The following is a 21,043-nucleotide window of genomic DNA, read 5'->3' as shown; positions in this document are numbered from 1 at the left end:
TCTCCATCCTCTGCAGATGCTTCTTGTCCTCTCGGCTGCCCATAATGAGGGGAAGGATGTATTTCTGCAATTAAAAAGCACGGCACAATATCACACTTCTCTCTGGTGGGAACGGGCAGGAGATGAGGAGAAGACAGGGCCACCTAGACTTGGCAGCAGAGGGTCAAAGGCATTGTTTTATTGGACTAGTACCTCATTGTCTAAACTGCCTGATTAGGTACATGACGAGGATCCAAGCACCTCATACCCATTAGTCGATTAGAAAATGAATCAACACTTTTGATAAACAATAAGATAATTAAATATCTTTGAGTTTTAAACTCTTGGTCAGAAAAAAAAGGAATTCGATGATGCAACCTTGGGTTCTGAGAAATTGTTCAGTTATATAAATATAGACACTTCATTGGTTATCTAAATGATCAGACTAATCTATAATGACAGTAACTGTTTGTTGTATATAAGCAATATAAATAAATGAAACTCAGCATACAAGGAAAATCATGGTGAACACTGAATATATTTTTATAAAACCAAAAAACTATTTCATGTTGTTTATCGTCTCTCTGCCCCTGAATAAACAGAACTCTACCCAAATGATATGTACGTCTGACAGTCGAATCAGGAAGTTTGTTATCCAGTGCGAGTGTTAACCAGATGAACAGCTTGTGAGAGTTTGATGTCCATGTGACCCTGAAGGGGCCTATTAAACAGCATACGTGTTTTTTTGTCTTGTTTAAGGGCCGAATGAGGACCACTTGATCCCTCGCAGCCGGTTTGCAGTCCTCTGCTGCCTGAGCCAGGTTTTCGCTCCTACTCAGGTGGCAAGCAGCCCACACCGGTGCAAGTAATAAACACTTTTTAGAGAAAAAGATTAAATGAGTGTCAACACGTAGTAATTAATAAGTGGGTTGCTGGGAGTGTGGTGTTTACAAGGTGCGCCATAACATAAATAAAGTATGGGCAGAAGCCTGGACATATGGTGCGACTGGCGCTACGCTCCAGTGACATGACAGCAACCTGTGCCGTCCCGCCAGGGAATCCCACCTCCCAGGCGACCAGTGGCTGGCAAACCCTGCTGCACGTAGGAAACAGTGGACTGGTACAGTGTGTGTTTTTTAATCAGTGAAAGACCGCAGGGACAGCGGAATAAAGGACAGGAGACCATGAATGTGTATGTGAAGGATGAAATAATAGGCCATAACAGGATCTATAGAGAAGCCAATATGTCCGACAGGGTCAGGTAGGCATATGCAAGTACGTGATACGCGCTTCCTTTCTCTCTCTTGCACACACAGAGGAGAACGGCCTGTCATCCGGGCCGAGAGCTACTGCTAAAGCTCCTGTCCTCCTCTAAAACGAGAGTAATGGCTTCCACATGCCACTCAGACTACTACTAACAACCACTATGGGATTAATGTCACCGGGAACAAGGGGCCTCATGAGCTCATGTTCAAGGGCTGCTAAGCCCGATAAAAAACAGGGTGATTATTTTTAGACGGTAGGACGTCAAAAAAAATGGTTGTGTGCTGTGTTAGCAACTATATTTTTTTTACAGGAAAATAAAAAAAATTTGAGAGGAGGAGAAGGTTGAGTCAAAAAGAAGGGGTTTAAATGAGATCATGCTTTGACGTAAAGCAGGGTAGCTTTAATAACAAGACCAGAGTGATGTTACATACTGCAGAGGCGCCTTCTATTCTAGCACCATAATTCATCATGAATGATGTACTTGCTAAGCCCACCAATTTTAATGTAATATTAGGGAGACAGTACTGACAGATCTGAGGATGCAAAGGATAATTTGTATAACAAATTTAAGAAAGATTAACTGTGAAAACAAAGTCAGTGAGGGAAACATAGCCCAAAGAGCAGGAGAAGCAGGGTGTAACTTACTTTGTAAAGCTGATGAAAGCCAAAGGTGATGCCCACCATGATGATGGCAAGGGCTCCATAGTCTCTCAATCTGTAGCCTGCTGGACCTGGAGAGGAGGATAAATCACGTGAACTTAATGTGAAGTTGAAGTTTTAGCTCCAAAGTACAGCATACATCATCTACTCTCCATACATTTTTGCTGACCATATTTGAATGCATGATAGATTGTTTTGATGTCCTTTTTTTGTCACTCTTTGATTTTTCTCAATGTAGCATAATGCATGGTTGCATACTTTATATGCAGATTAATATAAAAGGTCCACACTGCATAACCTCACTGTGATAATGTCATTTATAGTTGTTTTAGTTGTGTAAATGTTCTTTGTGGTAGATTAGACAACACAAGCAAGTTTTAAGAGTCTCCTAATGAATTTCCAGAATATAAAGAAATGAATGGAAGCCGGTCTCCCTGAAACGATAGAAAAAAGAAGTATACTTGTACACTTAATGAGCACCATATAATACAATTTATCTATTTGTGACGTTCCAAATTCCATCTATTTATCAATCTGTTTGCCCAAAATGTCTGAACTATAAAGGGTAAACAAGCACTTAATTCTGCTCTTCCAGAAAGAAAACCATTGTCTTTTACTTTTTTTTGGATTGGGCCTAATACAGTGTTTGCATATAAACCTTTAAACAACTAAAGCAGACTGAAAGGTAAGTGTGTGTGTGTGTGTGTGTGTGTGTGTTTGAGTGTTTAGAAGTTGACTGCCTTGCTGAGTGACAGATAATGTGAAAGTGTGTCATTGTGCAAGCTGTCATCTGGGTAGGCCAACTGTCTGTCAAAGTGGAAATTCCCCACATAAGAGAGACATTCAACTGAAAATGTCACTAAACAACAAACAGCTCTGGAGGAAATATACTGTGTGATTTTTTCTCCTATTCACTGTTGGTTGGGCCCAAATGAATATGGAATTATTAGCGGCTAGGCCACTAAAGCACGCCACTGATATTCTATTACAGGTCTGATTTCACCTAATGGGTTATGTGGTACATGTTTACTTGCTTGAAGTAAGCAAACCAGATTGATCTTCTGCCTTACCACTTGTGTGATTTGACATGCAAATAAAATGAGAGACCCGCTGTCATATTGGACTAGATGGTATATATTCAAGGTGAATGATATTCTATTCTCCTTACTCAAGGCCGTGTTGCATTGCTGCTGCAGCATTCAGCGATGAACCTGTAACCTTTCCTATCGAAAAATTTTGAGTCATTCTCCAGCATCCATATGGTAACCACATAAATTTGGGTCTTCATCAACATTATAGCTGAGACAGACTGTCACCTATCCCAGAATACCGTGCTTCTGAAAGGCCTGGGAGTCCTTGGGATAGGTGGTTGACCCTGAACAAGCCTCACTGCATCACTGGGATACAGGGGTCTTCAGTTGCTCTTTTCCCCCCTGTTAGGACCTTTCATTCTTCCTCTATCTCTCTTTTTCCTCTACCACTTCCACTCTGCCATCTTCCTTTTTTTTTTTATTTGGTCACTTAAGCTGTGGAACTGTGGTATCCATCCCCCGTTTTTCCAATCTCCTCTCAAATTTATTGGGTTCAGTGGAGGCCTTCCTGTCCTTCTACCGCGTGGAAATAGAGATCAGAGTATCCATTACTTCGACAGAGATGGATGCGGGTCTCCGTACACCGTCCCCATAACAAGGACATCAAAGAGAGGTAGCCCCCTCTTTTCAGCATGACCCCCCATACAAGACTCCCCGCTCTCTCCTCATTATGCAGCTCTCTTATAGCCGTTTTGATATAAAACCCCCCACTATGGACGGAGAGCCGCGAGTCTCCCTAACTACATGGCCATCCCATCAACATCACTTTCATTACAAAACATGAGATGCCAGGGGAGTCAAGGACAGTGTGGTAATAAATGAGGGTGGAATACATCTGGAATCATTGTCATATGGGTTAAGCATTACGCGGACTTCATTCTGCATTGGTAAATCAGTGGACAGCACTCATAACCTCCTGAGGTAATAAAGATACAGGTGTGGGGTCTTGCCAGTGTAGAACCCCTTGAAACAGAATGGCGAGAGACTTCACGAGCTTGTGCTGTGCAATGTCATATCCCCGTGTCTGAATTCACAATCACGGCAAATGTTGTATGGCAGGCATGTCTGTAAAACTTGTAAAGATCCTACTTGGTGAGCTACCGATAATTCTGTTTAATGGTTTTAAATTAATAAAAACAAAAAGGAAAGATCTCTCTGGGTGAACCTGAACAAGGATTTAAGTTTTAAATTGCTATTTTTTACAGGTGAGACAGCGCACATAAAATATTAATATTATTTATATGCACCAGGTATCAACAGGGAGAGAAGGGTGTGTGCACTCACTATGTGGTGCAAGAGCCAGCTGAGTTGCATGGAGTGGATGTGGGGGCCCCACAGGGCTCAGAGGCAGGACCTCTTCTGTGCTGCCGGAGCGCTGGATGGCCAACTCCACCTCCTCATCCGTCAGCCCTGGAATCAAGAAAGACACACATTTAAGACATTCAGAGGGCGTGAAGTGACTGCGTGTTAACGGGAAACACCAAATGGCTCCTTAGCTATCATAATGTATGTTGAATACTTCCCAAGCTGCTCACAAATCTTTTAAGTACAATTTAGAGAAAGTATGACAAATCTTCATTCAATTTCACCTTCCCTCTTCTCAAAAAAATACTTTTTCCATTTCATAATTCAGAAATTCCACTGAGAGTCTCTGTTTCAGGGACATCCATCAAAGGAAGATAGTGTGGAAAGGTTCACACAATGAAATCTGAAACTCTGCGAGCCTATTAACTGCCACCAAAGGCAAAGAAAATAAGAGTCTGTCCACTTCTCCAGTTATATTTCCCATGTGGAGATTTCATACACCCCAGACACTGAAAATGCATTATTTTAATTTCTTCATTGTAATGTAAATGTATTACATAATTTTGCAAATGCCAATATAATTTAATCTTCAGATCTTTTTAATGATTTTAGTGATGATTAAATTGCAAAGGGCTCCCTGATGGAGAATCTGAAGGGAGGAGAGAAAAAAATCTAATATGAACATCTCCTTTTGTGGCAAGAAAGGATTTTATTTCAGGGGCCATATGCTGCCATTGCTTTGGGTCTCATCTTTTAATGAGCAACTCGGTCTAAACAAAGAAAAAATAATTACAAGTTTTGATGAACCACATTCAAAAACAACATCAACCAATTTATAGAAAAACAATTAGAAGAATGCTGAAGACAAAGAATCAAAACTGTTAAATACAGTTGTTCTTAGACACTGATGGGCATAATTTAGCTTATGATGAAAGATCTGCTAAATCTGTATCATTATGTTGTCTTTGCTCATTGTGGACTAACGATGTGTCTCTCCCTAACATGTTACCATTACTTCCTTCAGCCACTTCCCTTGCTTATTGACAGAAAATCCCCTTTGTAAGAGAGCCTTTTACTTGAACCATTCCCCAGGGACTTAGAGAGTTTACAAAAGCTCAGAATAAGCTTCCTCCATCCTTTGAGAGATATCGAGCAATTGGAAAAGGTTCAGTTGCAGTGCTTCAAGAGATGACTCTACATTTTCATTAACAGTAAAGAGCACAGAGCCAGAACCTTATATCTCTGGTACTGACCTCCTGAGTGGTCTTCACAATAGAAGCACACAATAATACCCTTGTGGAGTATTAACAATATAAACTGTCTCAGCAGAACTTTTCCATTTTGTAAGGTGGATAAAATATCATAACCAAATCAAATGATTCCTTCCATTTGAATAATCCGAATAGCTGGTTGAACCTTGATCAGAAAATACCACTGCAACCTATCCCCGAAGTCCAAAAGCATAAAGAAATCCTTTGATAATCTACCACACAGTTTATGCCAAGAGGAGGTCCCTCCTGTCACCTATTTAAATGCTCCGAGGACTTCAAATGGCCATGAAAATGGTTGAATAATTGAAGGCAAATATTGGCCGGCCTGTAGTCTACAGCAGGTCCTGAGTGCCAGGAAGTGGTGAGCGCCATGTGCTGAGTTTGTGCAGTCAGACTGCACTGTCAAATAAGCAATAATGTGTCCCTGGACTCCTGATTCATCTGACCACAACAGACTACATGGTGGCAGACTATTGAGTGAGACATGCAAAGATCTCGGTTTCACCGAATGACAAGAAATAAAAACATGCTTCAGGTTTTCTCCTTTCACCTTGAAATGTAAAGTCTTTTATTGTTTTTAAAGCCACACTTATGCTGCCACAGAGTATAATGTATGTACACCTTAATGACTGTTCACATCTTTGATGTTGTTTATGCAGCAAATGAAAGGTTTTTGTCCCCTGCTTCAAAATAAAATACATGGAAGTTCCTAAAGCTGTTTACTAGTCAAATTACAGCTTGCTAAGTTGTGTTGTATGCTCTGATCTGAAGAACAACAGCAAATGAAAGAGCCCTTAGATCCAAAAGAAAAGGGAACAAGGTGAAAGTGGGTTTTACATATAAAAGGAAAAGACAAAAAAGGGATTGTGAAATTTATTATGAGTTCCAAAACCTGTGGAATGACCCCTGGACCCCCATTTCAGATCGACGTGTGGGGAGATGAATTTTTTAAGACATAAATTACACCTAATGACGACACCATAAAAAAGAACAATAATGGAAAGCTATTCTGTATTTCATTATACTGTATTATTTGGTGCACCTGATACACGCAGTGCCTGTTTATGAGTCACCGTATTAGCAGATGCTCAGCCAAAGCATTTGCTTTGACCTTGCCATTCTCATTGGGGCATGAAATTACGGTGCTGGCACCTCGATATTACAGCTATAAATACTGTAAACTGCATATCTGGGCTACGTTTTCTATTGTCTTTCAACATAAACCTGATCGGTATTTATTTAAAGGAAAACCCATTGCTCGTCAGGTTATTTACAGCTCTATTTTCATTGGCTCATATTCTCTGGGTATTTTTAAAGGGCAAAAGAGGCAGCAAGGCTCTCACATTAAATCCATTTCTCCAATTCTGGCACTTCTGGACTTTATGGGTCAACACCTAGGCCGGACAGCCAATTATAAAAATTGCTTACTAAAATATTTTGGGTGGTAAAAGGTGAATGCCTTTTTCACTGTCGACCCAAGGCCTGAATTATGAGGTTGTCCTTGAGTGAAAATTACTTACATTTTGAATATTGTATTTAGAAAAAACAGGCATGGCAGGGGTCATAAATAGATGGAGGTCAGTGGGTTATTAAGAAGTCGAGTTCAACTTCTCATGCTTTGCTGGCGAGTGAGATTCTACATGCCATTTGGTTCGGGACAACTGCTTGAAAATAGCATGCCCTAAATAATGACCACTCTCATAGAGTATTCATTTATGTATTAAAAAGGGGGACTCTGCTCTCATTTCCCTGCTTTATCACCTTGTACTCATGACAAAGTAGGCAAGGCCTAGGCTAGGTGGCGCCGTGGAGTAATTTATAACCACATCAATCCCTTTACCTCCTATGCAGGCCTTGGTCATTGTCATTTTTGTCCGAGAGGTGAGTCACACAACCCCACTTACAAACAGCATCCTATTAATATCTGGGATGATGAACCTTACCCTTACCTTCAAACCAGGTATGGTAATAGACCAACAGCCTACCTATGTTCCCTGTGACCCTCGATCACTGGCCCTCTGCTCAGGGTGAAATCTATTAGCATTATTTATTCAACTCAATAACAATTGGGATGGCATGAAAAGGAAATAAGTCAAGCCATCATTTATGTCACACTGACAGAGAATGTACTGTGCCTGTAATGCATTTAATATTGTATTAAACTGTAATGCAACAATGTACGCCATGTGTACTGTCTGTGCTTTACTTTCACAAACTAACTGCCACCAGGTTGGTAACCTGGGAACGGCTGAGTGATGTCAGTTTAAGGGCCACGGTCAAAGTGACATTTTGAAAGGTGGAAATGTTGTTGACTTTGTCTTGTGAATTTTTTCTTTTTTTTTGGTAATTATGTGGGTAACTGCTAATTGTCTTGGCTTAATGATGGTGCCAAAATGGGGCCCAACGCTTTTTAGTTGTTACATCTGTTAATTGTAGAGGACATAGATGGCACAATTCGCTAGATGAGCCTGGAGCACATTATATTTCACTCAAACACAATAAAATTTACTCGATCTTGGCAAGGATCAAGTAAAGCAAATTGTTTCAAGATGGCTGCAAGACGATTTAAATGCAACTCATTTCCCGTCTCCTCTACAAACGAAAGAAGAAAAAAAACATCTGGGTTTAAATTTTGATTTATATTAGATTTAAGTGACAAAGTTTCAATATTTTTCAGCCAGCTTATTCAACAAGGACTCAAGAAGGGCAGCGAGAAATATTGGACTGCATAATTGCCAATTCATAACCTCAAATTGACAGTTGAAGGAAAACTGAAAATTATATTTTTCAATAAATATTGAAATAAACCACACTATTAGGATGTCTTTGGAAAAAAACAAGATGTAACTAGAGAGGCATCCTTCAGCGCAGATTAGGACTCAAATGTGCAGGGAAATAACACGCAGGAGCGGGAATATTGTGTAAAGATTCTGAAACATGCAATCAAAGCGGGCCCTATTTTCCCCTTCATCAGCTGTCCAGCGTAAGTACTGGCAGCAAGAGGAATCCAATTTAAAATCCACTCTACCGGGAGATGGTATTGTTTCATTTTATGTGTGCTTTGACATTTCTGGCTGTTAATATAGAGTAAAATCCAGAAGTATTTACATAAATATGACATTAAACTGTATTAGAAATTAAGACTGACGTATTTGCTGTGGTGACTGTGGGAGGAGGAGGATGATTGAGTTTCTAGGTCAAAGGGTTGAGCGGACAATACATGCTGGGTACACAAACAAGGGAACTGTGAGTTCCAGCCTGCTGCTATGTCTATGCAAAGGTCTAATATGGCTCAAGTGAGACAGAAAAGGAAGCAACTAATCGGCAATCATCATGACAGATCATGTTTTATTACTACCTCTATTTCAACATATGAACATTCTTATGGAGGAAAAAGGGTCATTTGAAAACGGGACCTAAATTTGACTCATGATTTATACTCGTTTCTACGTAAACTATTTGTTTACTAAATTAAACTCGCAGTTATATAATTACAATAGAAATGCTCAAGGCGGACCTTTCCATAGCCTTTTACTGACATAATTTCCTGTGACGTAATGAATTTATAAATTCTACTCTTACAGTGTGTAGAAATACTTTCCTGAAACAACTGAGGAAAGCTCAGTATTAACGTACAACATTTCCAGGTTCACTTTGTGACTATACCATGCAGGTCAAAGTTATTCTATGAATACCGCAGAGTGCTACTCAAATATACTTTGTGCTTAATGTTTCATTGCTCTATTGTCTCTCATTATTTACCCTCTCCCTGAGATCAATGCCCTTATGCAAATTGAGGGTTCTTGTTTAGATGTACAGTGGACCGGACTTTCCAAAATAAATCTGCATTAAAGAGTCATACATATTTCATGGACTTAAAGTGCAGTAAGAGCAAACCATTTTGGATAGCAGAGCTCCGCGGAGTTTACAACAAAGCAGAAAGTAAGAAGAAAACGTGGCGTGGCATGACATCATTTGGTATTGATGAGGCCTTATTACATTTGAGATATCCAACAGTAGATTATGAACATGCCTTAGTTGCCAATAATGAGACACAAAGACAAAGAAATTTCAAAAAATATCAAGAGTCATTAGAGCCACATGAGATGTGCGTAGTAGCAGCCGGCAACCATGGATTTGGTTTCGGGTTACCTTCCCCTGTCATGGAGCTTTTAGGCTCACTTTTCACTGTTTGGCTTCTCTAATGCTGGAGGCAAAGTCCCCCAGCACTGCAGAGGTACAGTCCCCCAAGTACAGAACTGTAAACTCCAAAAGAACTGAAATAAAAACACTCAACACAAAGAGCTTATCTGAGATAAACCCCACATACTCTCTCTGTTCCGCTCAGCCACCGGCGGATGTAAGAAATACATGGCATAACACTGCACATTTCCACCGCCGCTTTATATTGAACCGACTTAAATGAGTTCAGAGTAATAAAGCTTTTTTGCAAGTTATATTGCACAAACAATGTGTCAGAAATAATCTCAATGAATTGCAAAGAAACTGAAGAGCCAGCAAACAATTCCACCACCCCTGCTTAGAAAACCACCGTGTGTCATGCCTCAAATTTACGATAACAGTTAAATTAAGTAAAAGGGTTAAAATGCTCGAAGGCAATATTGATAATTCCATTGAAAATGCAGAGGGAGTTTGTCAATATTAATTTTCCTGAACCCAAAGGAGCATCCCGACTGGTGTGTCATTTATTCACAGGGCCTGAATCATGCACTCTGAAGCTAAATCGACCCCTGTTAGGCCCCCAGGGCAAAGAGCTACAGCCACAACCTTTGACCCTTATAGACTAATCTTGCCAACAAAAAACAAAACAGTGTGCATCCCTGGCCAACCACATTTGGTAAACAAACACATATAGATTATAATGTTAATAATATATAATAATATTCTGACAAATATAGACTGCATTTTTTAAGGCTTCCTGCATTGCCTCCAACATAAAGCAAGAGCAAATCAAAAGTCTCTCACCTTTTTTCTTTAAGAAGGCTTTTCTGGTGGCCAAGGGACTCTGACGTACTTTTGGGTTCTGTAGAAATTTTACAGCAGTGGTAATCTGGGAAGAGACAAATGAAATGTAATTCCTCATAATGAGATAATGTAAAAGGAAGAGGATATAGTCTGCAGGAAAGTGATGCTTTTAACAGTACAAACAACACTCTAGACCTTTAGGAAAAAGGTTCATTATGAATCCAGACAAAATCATAAATGGATTCAATTTGATAGTTGCTTCTAAGACCCCACACCCAGCAGTGAGGAGAAAGACCACCTGACCACTTTCCAGCTAAATGTGGGGAATGACCAAATCAGCAGTTGTAAAATTAGCCCATCAAGAGTGCTGGACAAATGGAGTATGGAGCTTAATTTGCTATTACCCTCTTAAAGACAAACTTCCATTCTTAAGTGCGCAGTGGAAGAAAATCTATACTTAATGCAGAGGTGATCATTTGTATCTAATAACTTGAGAATCCTAGGCTGAAAACTTCTGTAATTCTTCCAGTTAAAAACCTGCCATGATCAAATCACCCAGCCTGAATGTTGTAATGACTTGAAACGTTAATGCACTAGAACGTTAAATAGCATCAGAACATCAGTAGTTTTAAGTGCACTGCGTTCATCGATTCTATTATGTTTTCCTTCGAGATGCACCTTAATTTTCCACCCCAGTATGCGTTTCCAAGAATTGGATGGAGAAAAAAAAAAATCATCCTCAAATGGTATTAAAACATAAATTTGGAGTGGGCGCCATGAAGTGGCGCCTACTAAAATAGATAAATATGTAAGAACACAGAGAAAGGGAAAAGACACTAGATGGGAGGTTTAGATGACTTATTATCGCACCTGTGGTCCCCGTGATTCAATTGTAAAAGTCATCCCTCTAATAGGTTGAAAGGTTTTGATTACTCTTCTTTTCTCTTAGTGTTGAAAGATACAAAGTGATTGAGAGCCCTGCCAGTGGTAATTCGTTTTGGGTAATGCATTGCATATACTATGAACCAGTTTCAATCCAAAAGAATTGCAGTTTAAACTTGTCCAAGGGGTAGGTGTGGCAGGGAGGCTGCATAAAGAGCTAGATTTCTGTGACGAGCAAACAGTACAGTAGAGGATCACGGCACTATAACTTTTTTGGAACTTCTGAAAATATATTTGACCTGTCTTTAGACGACTGTGAATAAGCTCTAAAGCAACTTAATAACACTTTTATTCTAATAAGGTACAGATGGAAATACCAGGCAGCATCTAGAGACATGCTGCAAAATTATACTATTATAAAACGTCTGCTTTAAGATAAATGCATTAATGAACTTTCAATTGGGAATTTTACCAAAATGTGGCAGTCATCCCAAGAGATGCTGGGACAATTTTTTAGACACTAATCTACCATTTCACTGTGACACTACCGTGACCTTGATGTACATATGGGTTACGCAAGGGGTATGGAATTTCCTGTATCTCTATATGCTGAGGGCTTATTAAAGTCAGTCACCCGGAACCTTCATTGTGACAAGCAGATTAAACCATTTTGCATGGTGAACCCCCAACTGATGTTTTGGGCCAAAAGATACAGTCAAAACACAGAGAAAATATCCACTTTGATAACAAGACAAAATCATTCTGCTCTTGGCAAAGCTCTTACCGCTCAAGTAAGTGAGCCAATGAGACTACTTGTGGTAAAGGCAGAAACCAGAGATAATAAACACACTGAAATCTAATATTCTAATATTTATTCCAGTAAATAACAGAGTGATGTTGGCCCTGGGAGAAGCAATGGCCTAATAGAGGAAGAATATGCCGAATCAGCAAACCTTGTTTACCTTCTCTTAAAATTTCAATAGCACAACATTGGCAGGAAAATTGTGTCAATGTTAATAGGCATAAGTATGAAATCTTAGTAAAGACCGCAGCTAGCTCAGCGGCAAACTAATAAGGCAACTGTCCATTTGGTTAAACTGTAGTGGTAGATCTTCAGGGAGAGGAAAAGTGCACTTCTTAGCAGATGACATAGATGCTTTGCACAAGTTCCACCCAGACATCTCAATCAATTATAACCACATTGCAGAGATTTCAGTCTTGTCTTGTTATTGACTTATGGATCATCCCAGTTATAGTGTTGGGTAGCACACAACTGGGCTTTTAGGGGGGGGGGGGGTTACAATGGATAACAGTTGAAGGCCAATCTGGGCCTTCAACTGTTATCCATTGTAAATAACTGAAATTTAAACAAATTTACGAAAAACTAGTAAATTTGTGGAAAACTAGTGAATATTTTTGGGGTTTAATCGACTCTTTTGTAAAGCTTGTTGTAAAGCTTTGACTGCTAATGCACCAAAGTGCTCCATGTTAAGAGCAATAATCTTTACAAACCAGATAACCAATGGGGTGTCAGGTAAAGCCGAAAAAGAGGCAGAAACTCAATCATAGGAAGAGATAACATTAACCAACACACTTAAAGAGAGTGAAGTTGATGAACGGACAAGATTACAGCAATGTTATTGACTTTGAATTGGACAAGACTTTGCACTGCACAAAATTACAATTGTGATAACTTGAATTATGAGAAATGAGAATGAAATCCAATTATGTTCGAACCACATGGTTGGACGCCTGAGGGAATCCATGTAACCAGTTGTATATTTTTGCTCTAACTAGTAATAGCACTTAACTATGATATACAGTAAGGCCTATGGATATCTTGCAGGTGTGCATTAAGGAGGTTTCAGACCAGAGCAGCAGTTGGTAAATTCAGACTTTGCTATACAGAAACTGCAACACTCTGTACGCCTTATGATCGGTTGTCTTGGCTGGTTTCAGTCTTTGAAGTTCCACTGAGTTTCAGTAATTGAAATAAACATTTGAACCACAACGGATTTAAAAGATGCCTCTTAAGAAATGATTCAAGACTCTTGTTTTCAGTCTTAATTGTTGGTCAACCAAAACCCCCAGTTAACCAACAATGACTCCGAGCCGAAAGTGTTCTAAATCTCTCAGCATCTTTTAAACTTTTGATTAAAATATAACACTCATCTTACAATGAATAGTAAAAAGTCGCATAGGCGTTTACATTCTTTACAGAAAAATAAATTCCCATGCTCATAACAGTGCCTTAATCCATGTCCTCTATTCCACAAAGTGGCGTACATACACATTTTGTCTACAACCATGAAGACATTCAAAGAGCATGATGGAACTAGAAGTTGGGTGGGGGGGTACAATGGAGGGGCTAAAAGGAAATCATTAGCAAGTATAGGATTCAGTCTCAGTGTGAATCAATTCATTCCAAATTGCCCCGGCCTGTACATTTGTGGAGAAGTGCCCCTGATATAATAACAGACTGATAGACATGAACAAAAATTGTGTTAGGCTGGTCTCAAGTTTCCCCCCCAAACACACGTTTGGAGGACCAAAAGCGAGAGAAAGTGAGAGACGGCGAAAAATGAAGCTCTATATTAATTTGGTGCTTTCATGGATGATTTGCTATCAGGGGCAGCTGTCTTAAATGACTTAACCCAATACCTTTCTGATACCAGAGCCCTACCAGAAAGGAATGAAGTTTTAATGCAATTATTGTGTTTCCGTTAGTCGGCTGACTGCTTGATGTGGCCGGCAGTGCTTTTTAATCTTTTTAAAAGAGCAGCTTTAAATGCCCTTCTAATTGTGACATCTTTCCCGCCTTGATGTGACCTTTAGCAGAGGAAGTAAGGCCTCATGGGAGCAGCAATAGGGGATTATTGACCCTGAGAGACATCAGGAAGTGAGGTGCAGACCCGACCATTTAGCTAACTTCCACATCCACTCTCGCTCAGACACTGCTGGAGCTTCAACGGCTCTGCTGGAGCTGAACCATTCCGACAATGACTGTACAAAAGGAGCTTTTTGTGTCTTTGTGTCTTCTTCTCTTTGGGGCAGTGCTTTTCAGAGAAGCTACAATGTGAGAAAACTAAATGAACAACCACTACCGAAACTCCACCTCAGTAAAATCTGATAAAAGGATTTCGGGTAAAACATGGGCTTTTTTTTTTTTCTTCTTCTTCACCTGACAAACTATGAGGTATTTTAAACCTGCTTTTACATCTTTTGAAACAGTACAAAAGGAAGAAGGGTAAATACGGCGGTTTGGTTTGGTGTGTCTTATTCTCTTCCGTGAATGTGGTCAATCTTTATCGAATGATTGGAACTTTTGAAATTTAAAGAGCAGAGTCAACATAGATGAGAAAAGGGTCATGGAAAACTGCATTGACATCTGCTTTGCACAGGTTTAAAAATAACAGACAGCGCTGTATCAGTGTCAGAGCCATGGGCAAGGCTACGATCATGACATCAAAAGCGCATTATGCAATTTTTGTAAGGGGGGGGGTTGTTTGGTGGACGGAAATCAAGCTTTTTTTCAAGTCCACTGCATGTACAGACTAAACTTTCCATTCAACAGTGTTTCCCTATCACAGCTCTGTCATCACAAACATGGAAAAGTTGAGTAGGTTCAGTGGTAAGAAACCCCGGGGGCTAAAGTGCATTTGACCCAGTGAGGACACCATCAATGTGTTAAAAACTGTTCATTCCTCTGTTCTCTTTTGGAGGTAGAGGAAGCAATTTTTACTATGGTTTTAAAGATATATTAAAAACTGTAGCCACATGTTTTATGATTCAGTATGTTCAGTATTAATGATATCGTAACATTCCTTCACCTCCTTTATATTGTAAACTTAAGCTATGATATGTCTAAAAATAAAAAGTGTTGTGGTTCAGATATAACAATTCAGCCTGTTTCAAGATCTCTATAAACAAGATAAAAAAACAGACATTTTAGTGCAGCACGAAGAAACAAGAATTCATGCAAACAGCAAAGTGTTTTAAAAAAATAAGATGATGCAACAACAAAGTGAAGCATTTCTTTTATTCCTGTGAGATCTTAACTGAAGGGAAACGTGGAATCCAGCCAACTCAAAACTAGCTTGAAAAATACGGTATAAAGCGGAGTCTGACATTTCTTAATGTGTAACCGTCGGTCGTGCTGCCTGGGGTTGCCCTTGCTAAACTAGCGAGACAGATGACTGTTTAGATAAGGACGTCCCCAGCGGGGCCCAGAGAGCCCTGAGAGCCCTCGATGACTAAAGAGCAGCGACTCCGTCAGTGACACCTCACTTTCACCCACTTTGTAGAAAAATACTTCTATAGCCCACAAATTCCTTTTAATTCAGGTAAAAGGCCCAAACCATGAGTCTGGAGCTGCTCTGAGAGATGAGGGTCGTCAGAGATTAACCCATGGCACTTTAGCAGTGGGGGTGCAAGAGGGGAGTCGCAGTGGAGCACAACAAACTACTTAGCCACCACAAAACATTCAAGCGCCTTCTCAGCTGCAATCCAGTAATGGATACTTCCTCAGCTCCTCGATTGGTCAAAATGTTTTCATACAATAATTTAATTCAGAAACACATTTACAAAGCAGGAGTAATCAATTTTAATTAGTTGATTTTTTTTTTCATTCGCATAAAACTTAATGTACTGCCATCGATCTCCTTTGTTCTTTAATGCAGTGCCTCTTTCCTGTAATTCGAAGCTTTTCTTTTGCTTTCTTTTTTTTTTTTTCACTTTTACAGTCAATGATGACATTCTGTGACAAGCCGTGCACTTCAGTATGGGGAATGAGCGTTACTTAACAAGCGAGAGTGCTCCCGATGCAACTCTAGACCAGGAATGTGCTAAATAATGTGGTGACGTTTTGGTTTAGATGTGTGTTGCTTATGAAAAGTTTTGCTGAAAAATGAAAATCAAGTACATGAAAGAAATGTTTTACATACAAACAAATAGATAAAGCTGCATATAAATGTCGTTTACTGATCTTTGCTTGCTGACTTTCATTTTCTCCTGATAAAAATGACATTTTGGTTAATTTACTTCACAAAGTACACAAACTGTAGTGAGGTTAACGTCAATGAATCGCCCTGTGCCTTTATGAATTTTATCACAACCATTACCGAACACAGTGGAATAACAAAATAATCTGTTTATAAAGTGGATTATACATTACCAAAATTCTTAAATAAAATACAAAAAACATTATCATTTGTTGCTTGTTTGAATTTCATAAAAAATGATTTCATAATTGCATACAAATCTTTAAAAAGGAACAAAAACTGCACTGCGATCAATAAACATATTCAAACATTAACATTTTGAAATACAAGTTTTTAGCATCAGTTAAAAGTTCTTTATTGAACAGAAATGGGAGAAGCAACCGGCTGCAGTCACACAAACCAACACAAAGGCTTTTCTTAAAACTGCCACCGCTCTTTGTGTTGTCCTTCGCATCATCAAGGCCCACCAGCCTTTCACATTCAATTAGCTGATTGAGGCAAAACGCAAGCGGCACCAGCAGCAAACAACGTGAAGCTTGTGTCCGAGCGACACACCACAGAAGTTGTGTTGTGGTGTCAGAGGAAGAACCACCTCCGTCATGAGCAACTTACAGTGACAAGCCTATCCTCCTCTGTTGATCCAAACTGCTCCTCTCACTGAGGCACCACCAACACAGACACACAGACACACACACACACACACACACACACACACACACACACACACACACACACACACACACACACACACACACACACACACACACACACACACACAGACACACACACACACAAGCAACTTGAAGTGAAGCACTCCGATAGGTAAATGAAGCAGGGAGCCGGGGTGAAGATGCAGCAGGTTGGCATCAGTTGTGTGTGCAGTCCTTTCAGCCTGCCAAATTGACTAATAAAACTAGAATAGAGAGGCCAGTGACAATAGAGGGAGAGATGTCCTTTTATTGATCAAATGATTCCTTCTTGGGTACACTGCCACCGGATGAGAGCACGCTCACAAAGACAACAAGGCAGATTGTGACATTCCAGTGACATTATAATCGCGCGTCAACCCGTCTCCAGTCAATAGGCTGAATGCGCTAATCGTGCGTCTTGGATCAGCGATTTCATGGACTTCAAAGGAGGCCAGGAATTGGTGGCATGACCCCCCACATGGGGTGAGACCCCTCTTTCCTTCAGAGAGTGACACAGAGAGAAGGACAGGAGAAGGATGGTGTTGAGGGTGAAGCGTCGAGGCAGGAGCGCAGCCAGAGAAGATTAACATCGCCATCTACTGGTCAGGGGTGGTGCGGGTGGAGTCAAAGGGGGCAGGAGAGCATGGCAGTTTGCCCTTGCGGCCTGTCTTTCACTGAGACCTGTCAGAAACATTTAGACACAGTTGCCAAGACAATGGGCCACACATCTACAGCGGCAGATAAGTCACCATCAAATGAAGGCGGAAACTTAGGGCTGTAGGTCTTCATTTTGGTTTTGGAGAAAGAGAGAGCAGGCAGAGTCTGTTCCTGATCACACAAAGTGACAAAGAAAAATGTTGGCTTATTCCCCTTTTCTGGGGGCTTCCAGCTGCCAGTAAGAATCTAACCTCGAGAACAGGACAAGCATAAAAAGATTGCGTTGCTGACGGTGTCAGAAAAACAACGCTCATCGGGGTCGTAGAAGTAGCAGTTATCTTTCTTCTCATTTAACCCGATGCCAGAGAGGATACAAACACGACAGCTCGTCAGATCCAATAATAATGCTTCATTTCAACCTTTCTGAGCCAGTGAGGCAACACGCTGTAGATTTCATTGGTTAGAAAATGTCATAATGTGACAAAAGCATGTGTGACATTTCGGTTCATGCCACACCTAAACATAATCCACCTCTTCTGAGAAATTCAGACAGAATTTTCAGGTTTTGCAACATGGTTGGCTGATGCAGATTATAAAAACTATATGTGACATAACAATGATTTAAATCAGCACACCTACTATACAAATCCATCCATTACGCCTTAAATCATGGATGTCATGCTATGTACATTCGTACTTTCATGCTTTTGTTTTTAAATGTCAGATTTTTAAAAATTTTAAAAGATGTATTTGATTTCTCTCGTACACAGTGTTTCTAAAGAGGCACTTATTTTACTGTCTTCTTCCTAAGAAGGCCAAGAACATTAATTAACCCCCCCAAAAAACACAGAGTTCCCTCTTCTTAAAAAGTATGTCTCCTAAAATGGAAGATTTAATCAGATCACAACAGCCGGAGGAAAAAAGAAAAAAAAGAAAAAGGAGTAATCAGAAAGGAATGTTGCACGTCGATCCTGCGAAGCACCCATACTTTTTGTGACTACGTGACAATCAGCGTCAGTGCTCAAAGTTTAGGCGTCAACACCCGTCTGAACTCTACATCAACTCACGTGGTGACGGGGGAAAAAATAAAAAAATACATGTTTTACCGAGCTCCTCCAAAAGAAAGAGGAGAAGATGGCAGCCCACAGTGAACCACTATAATGTCACACAGGGTGGTGTGTTACAGCAAAAGGGGCTGAGTTGGCAAGCAGCTCAGCAGCAGACGCGCACCTGTTCTGACATTTTCTGTCGACCTTGACACAGAAAACACATGACAATGCCACTCTCTGCATTTCTAAAAGTACAGGCTGTTTGACGAAGCCCCTTCACTTCCCCTGTCCCCATGATACCTAAAACTACTTTCCACACTGTGTGGAAGGAGGGGGGGGAGCATGATGTAGTCAATAGATGTGAGGAGGGACGGACAGGAGGCAAGTCACGTAGGGACAGTAAATAACTTCAAATCTGAGACTGAGTTATGCTTGGGGATAACTAACGAGTGTTTGCTCTTTTCCACAGGATTTCAGGCCAAAACCTCCTTTAACATCCTGCAGTATGGAATTTACAAAGAGGCCTCTGCCTTTCTTCTATTTTTTTCCCTGATTCTATCATCTAAAGCTCTCCCGTACTTTTTGAAGTTCACGACAGAGCCACAATGCATCCATTCATCTACTATTTTAATCAAAGAGAAAGCAGAGCAGTGCTGCCAGGAGAGCTGCACAGGAAAACAAATGCAATCTTCCTGTTAATCACTGCATTAACAAGAAGTCGACAGTCTGGACGCACATGCCAGGGAGGGGAGCCAGTCCAGGTGTTGGATAATTGTCAGTTGTGCAAGTGGCTACGGTTGCTTTTTACATTTTTTTTTTTACTGTGCCAGCCTCTGTTTCACTGCTGGTCTACACTTGTGCCCCACCTTAATGATAGCTTTTAAAAGTTCTCTTTCTGCTGAAGACTGCATACAGACTACAAAGAAGTCTCGGCAGGGTTTCTCCATGCTGACTGTATCGGACTATGGATGAAGGGTTAGACGTTCCGCTATAATCAGTGCAAAGTGAAGTGTAGCTCAATATTAAAGAAGCATGGGGAGCGTCTGATTTAAATGAAAGGCCAAGAACCACTTGGAAAACAAAACACATACAGGTCCATATATCCCGTTTCTGGCAAACAACTATGAATTAGAGACACATCACGGCCAAGCCGAAAAACAACTTGCCTCGACAGCAACTTGTCAGAAATGATTCACCTGTTTCTGTCATTCAGAAATAAAACTCCCTCATCTGCAGGTGAGGATAACATCATTCTGAGAAGAGCAGCCCATTTGCACGCCAGGCTTAACTTTTCATTATAACACCACAAAACTTTACAGACAGTGCACCACTGTATCACACATCTAAAGTTAGGCTAATTAGAGTGAAACGTTTTCACGTAAGTGCTTTATTTTTGGGGGTTTTAAGATAATTTATCTCAGTTTCTGTATTCTGTCACTTTCATTTTATTCTGGAGAGTAGCCCACTATCTCCTTTTTTTTTCTGATTCTCCAGATAAAGCCACAATCTCAGGGCGCCACACACAGAGAAACTCTGAAATCCCATTAGCATTTTGCTTTCATTATTTTTAATCAAACCTAGAAAACTGACACATATTAATTAATATCCATTACCAGTTTTTTGCCCCTCTCCCAGAGAAGACGTCGGGGGGAAAAGAAGCAATTAACTTAACAAAATAATCAAAAAAATTGTTTCAGAAATCCCTGATAAATGTCATGTGAGGTCCCGTCTAAATGTAAGAAGTGTAATACATTCTTGCTGTCATATTCCATTAAACTGCTATTACAGTCTTGATAGAACTATTAGTCACTACATTATTAATAACATTAATGTATTTACATTTTTGGTGTACAAGCCTGCTTTCATGCAATAATTTATGAACCAGACTTCAGATATGTTATAACGTTCCCCATCTAGGCTCTTTTGTGTTTATTATTGATTATGAAAACATTCAAAAATTCCAAGTCAAACCCCCCCCTCCCCTTAATGTATTGGAGTGGGCTGTTTACATTAAAGGACTGGAATAAAGTGCATTTACATCTGAAGCATAACTTCATAATTTACATTCCAACATTTATTAGAGGTGACAAACGAGCATTTGGTCCACTCGTGCTTTTCCACAATGCAGCACTCATTCAATCCATATAAATTACAGCTGGGCTAGGGAGTGCAAGAGCAAATTATTTTATTATATTTATGCATGTATGA

At 40.1% G+C, this 21,043-nt stretch overlaps 1 protein-coding gene across 1 annotated transcript in view; it reads right to left on the bottom strand.

The window, feature by feature from the left end:
- The window catches only part of pex14 (peroxisomal biogenesis factor 14), a 44,769-nt gene that overhangs the window by 14,555 nt on the left and 9,171 nt on the right, over positions 1-21,043 (bottom strand). Inside the window, exons 3-6 of the mRNA XM_054609081.1 lie at positions 10,559-10,643; positions 4,281-4,406; positions 1,891-1,976; positions 1-64 (exon numbers count right to left, since the gene is read on the bottom strand). The exon at positions 1-64 is cut by the window's left edge and continues 39 nt beyond it. Of these exons, the coding sequence (XP_054465056.1) occupies positions 1-64; positions 1,891-1,976; positions 4,281-4,406; positions 10,559-10,643 (361 nt within the window). The remainder of the gene's footprint in view (positions 65-1,890; positions 1,977-4,280; positions 4,407-10,558; positions 10,644-21,043) is intronic.

The sequence above is a fragment of the Anoplopoma fimbria genome, chromosome 12 (assembly GCF_027596085.1).
Source record: "Anoplopoma fimbria isolate UVic2021 breed Golden Eagle Sablefish chromosome 12, Afim_UVic_2022, whole genome shotgun sequence".
NCBI classification, from domain to species: Eukaryota; Metazoa; Chordata; class Actinopteri; order Perciformes; family Anoplopomatidae; genus Anoplopoma; species Anoplopoma fimbria.
Note: the sequence above shows the minus strand (reverse complement) of the source record. Positions and strands in the feature narration are given on the sequence as shown.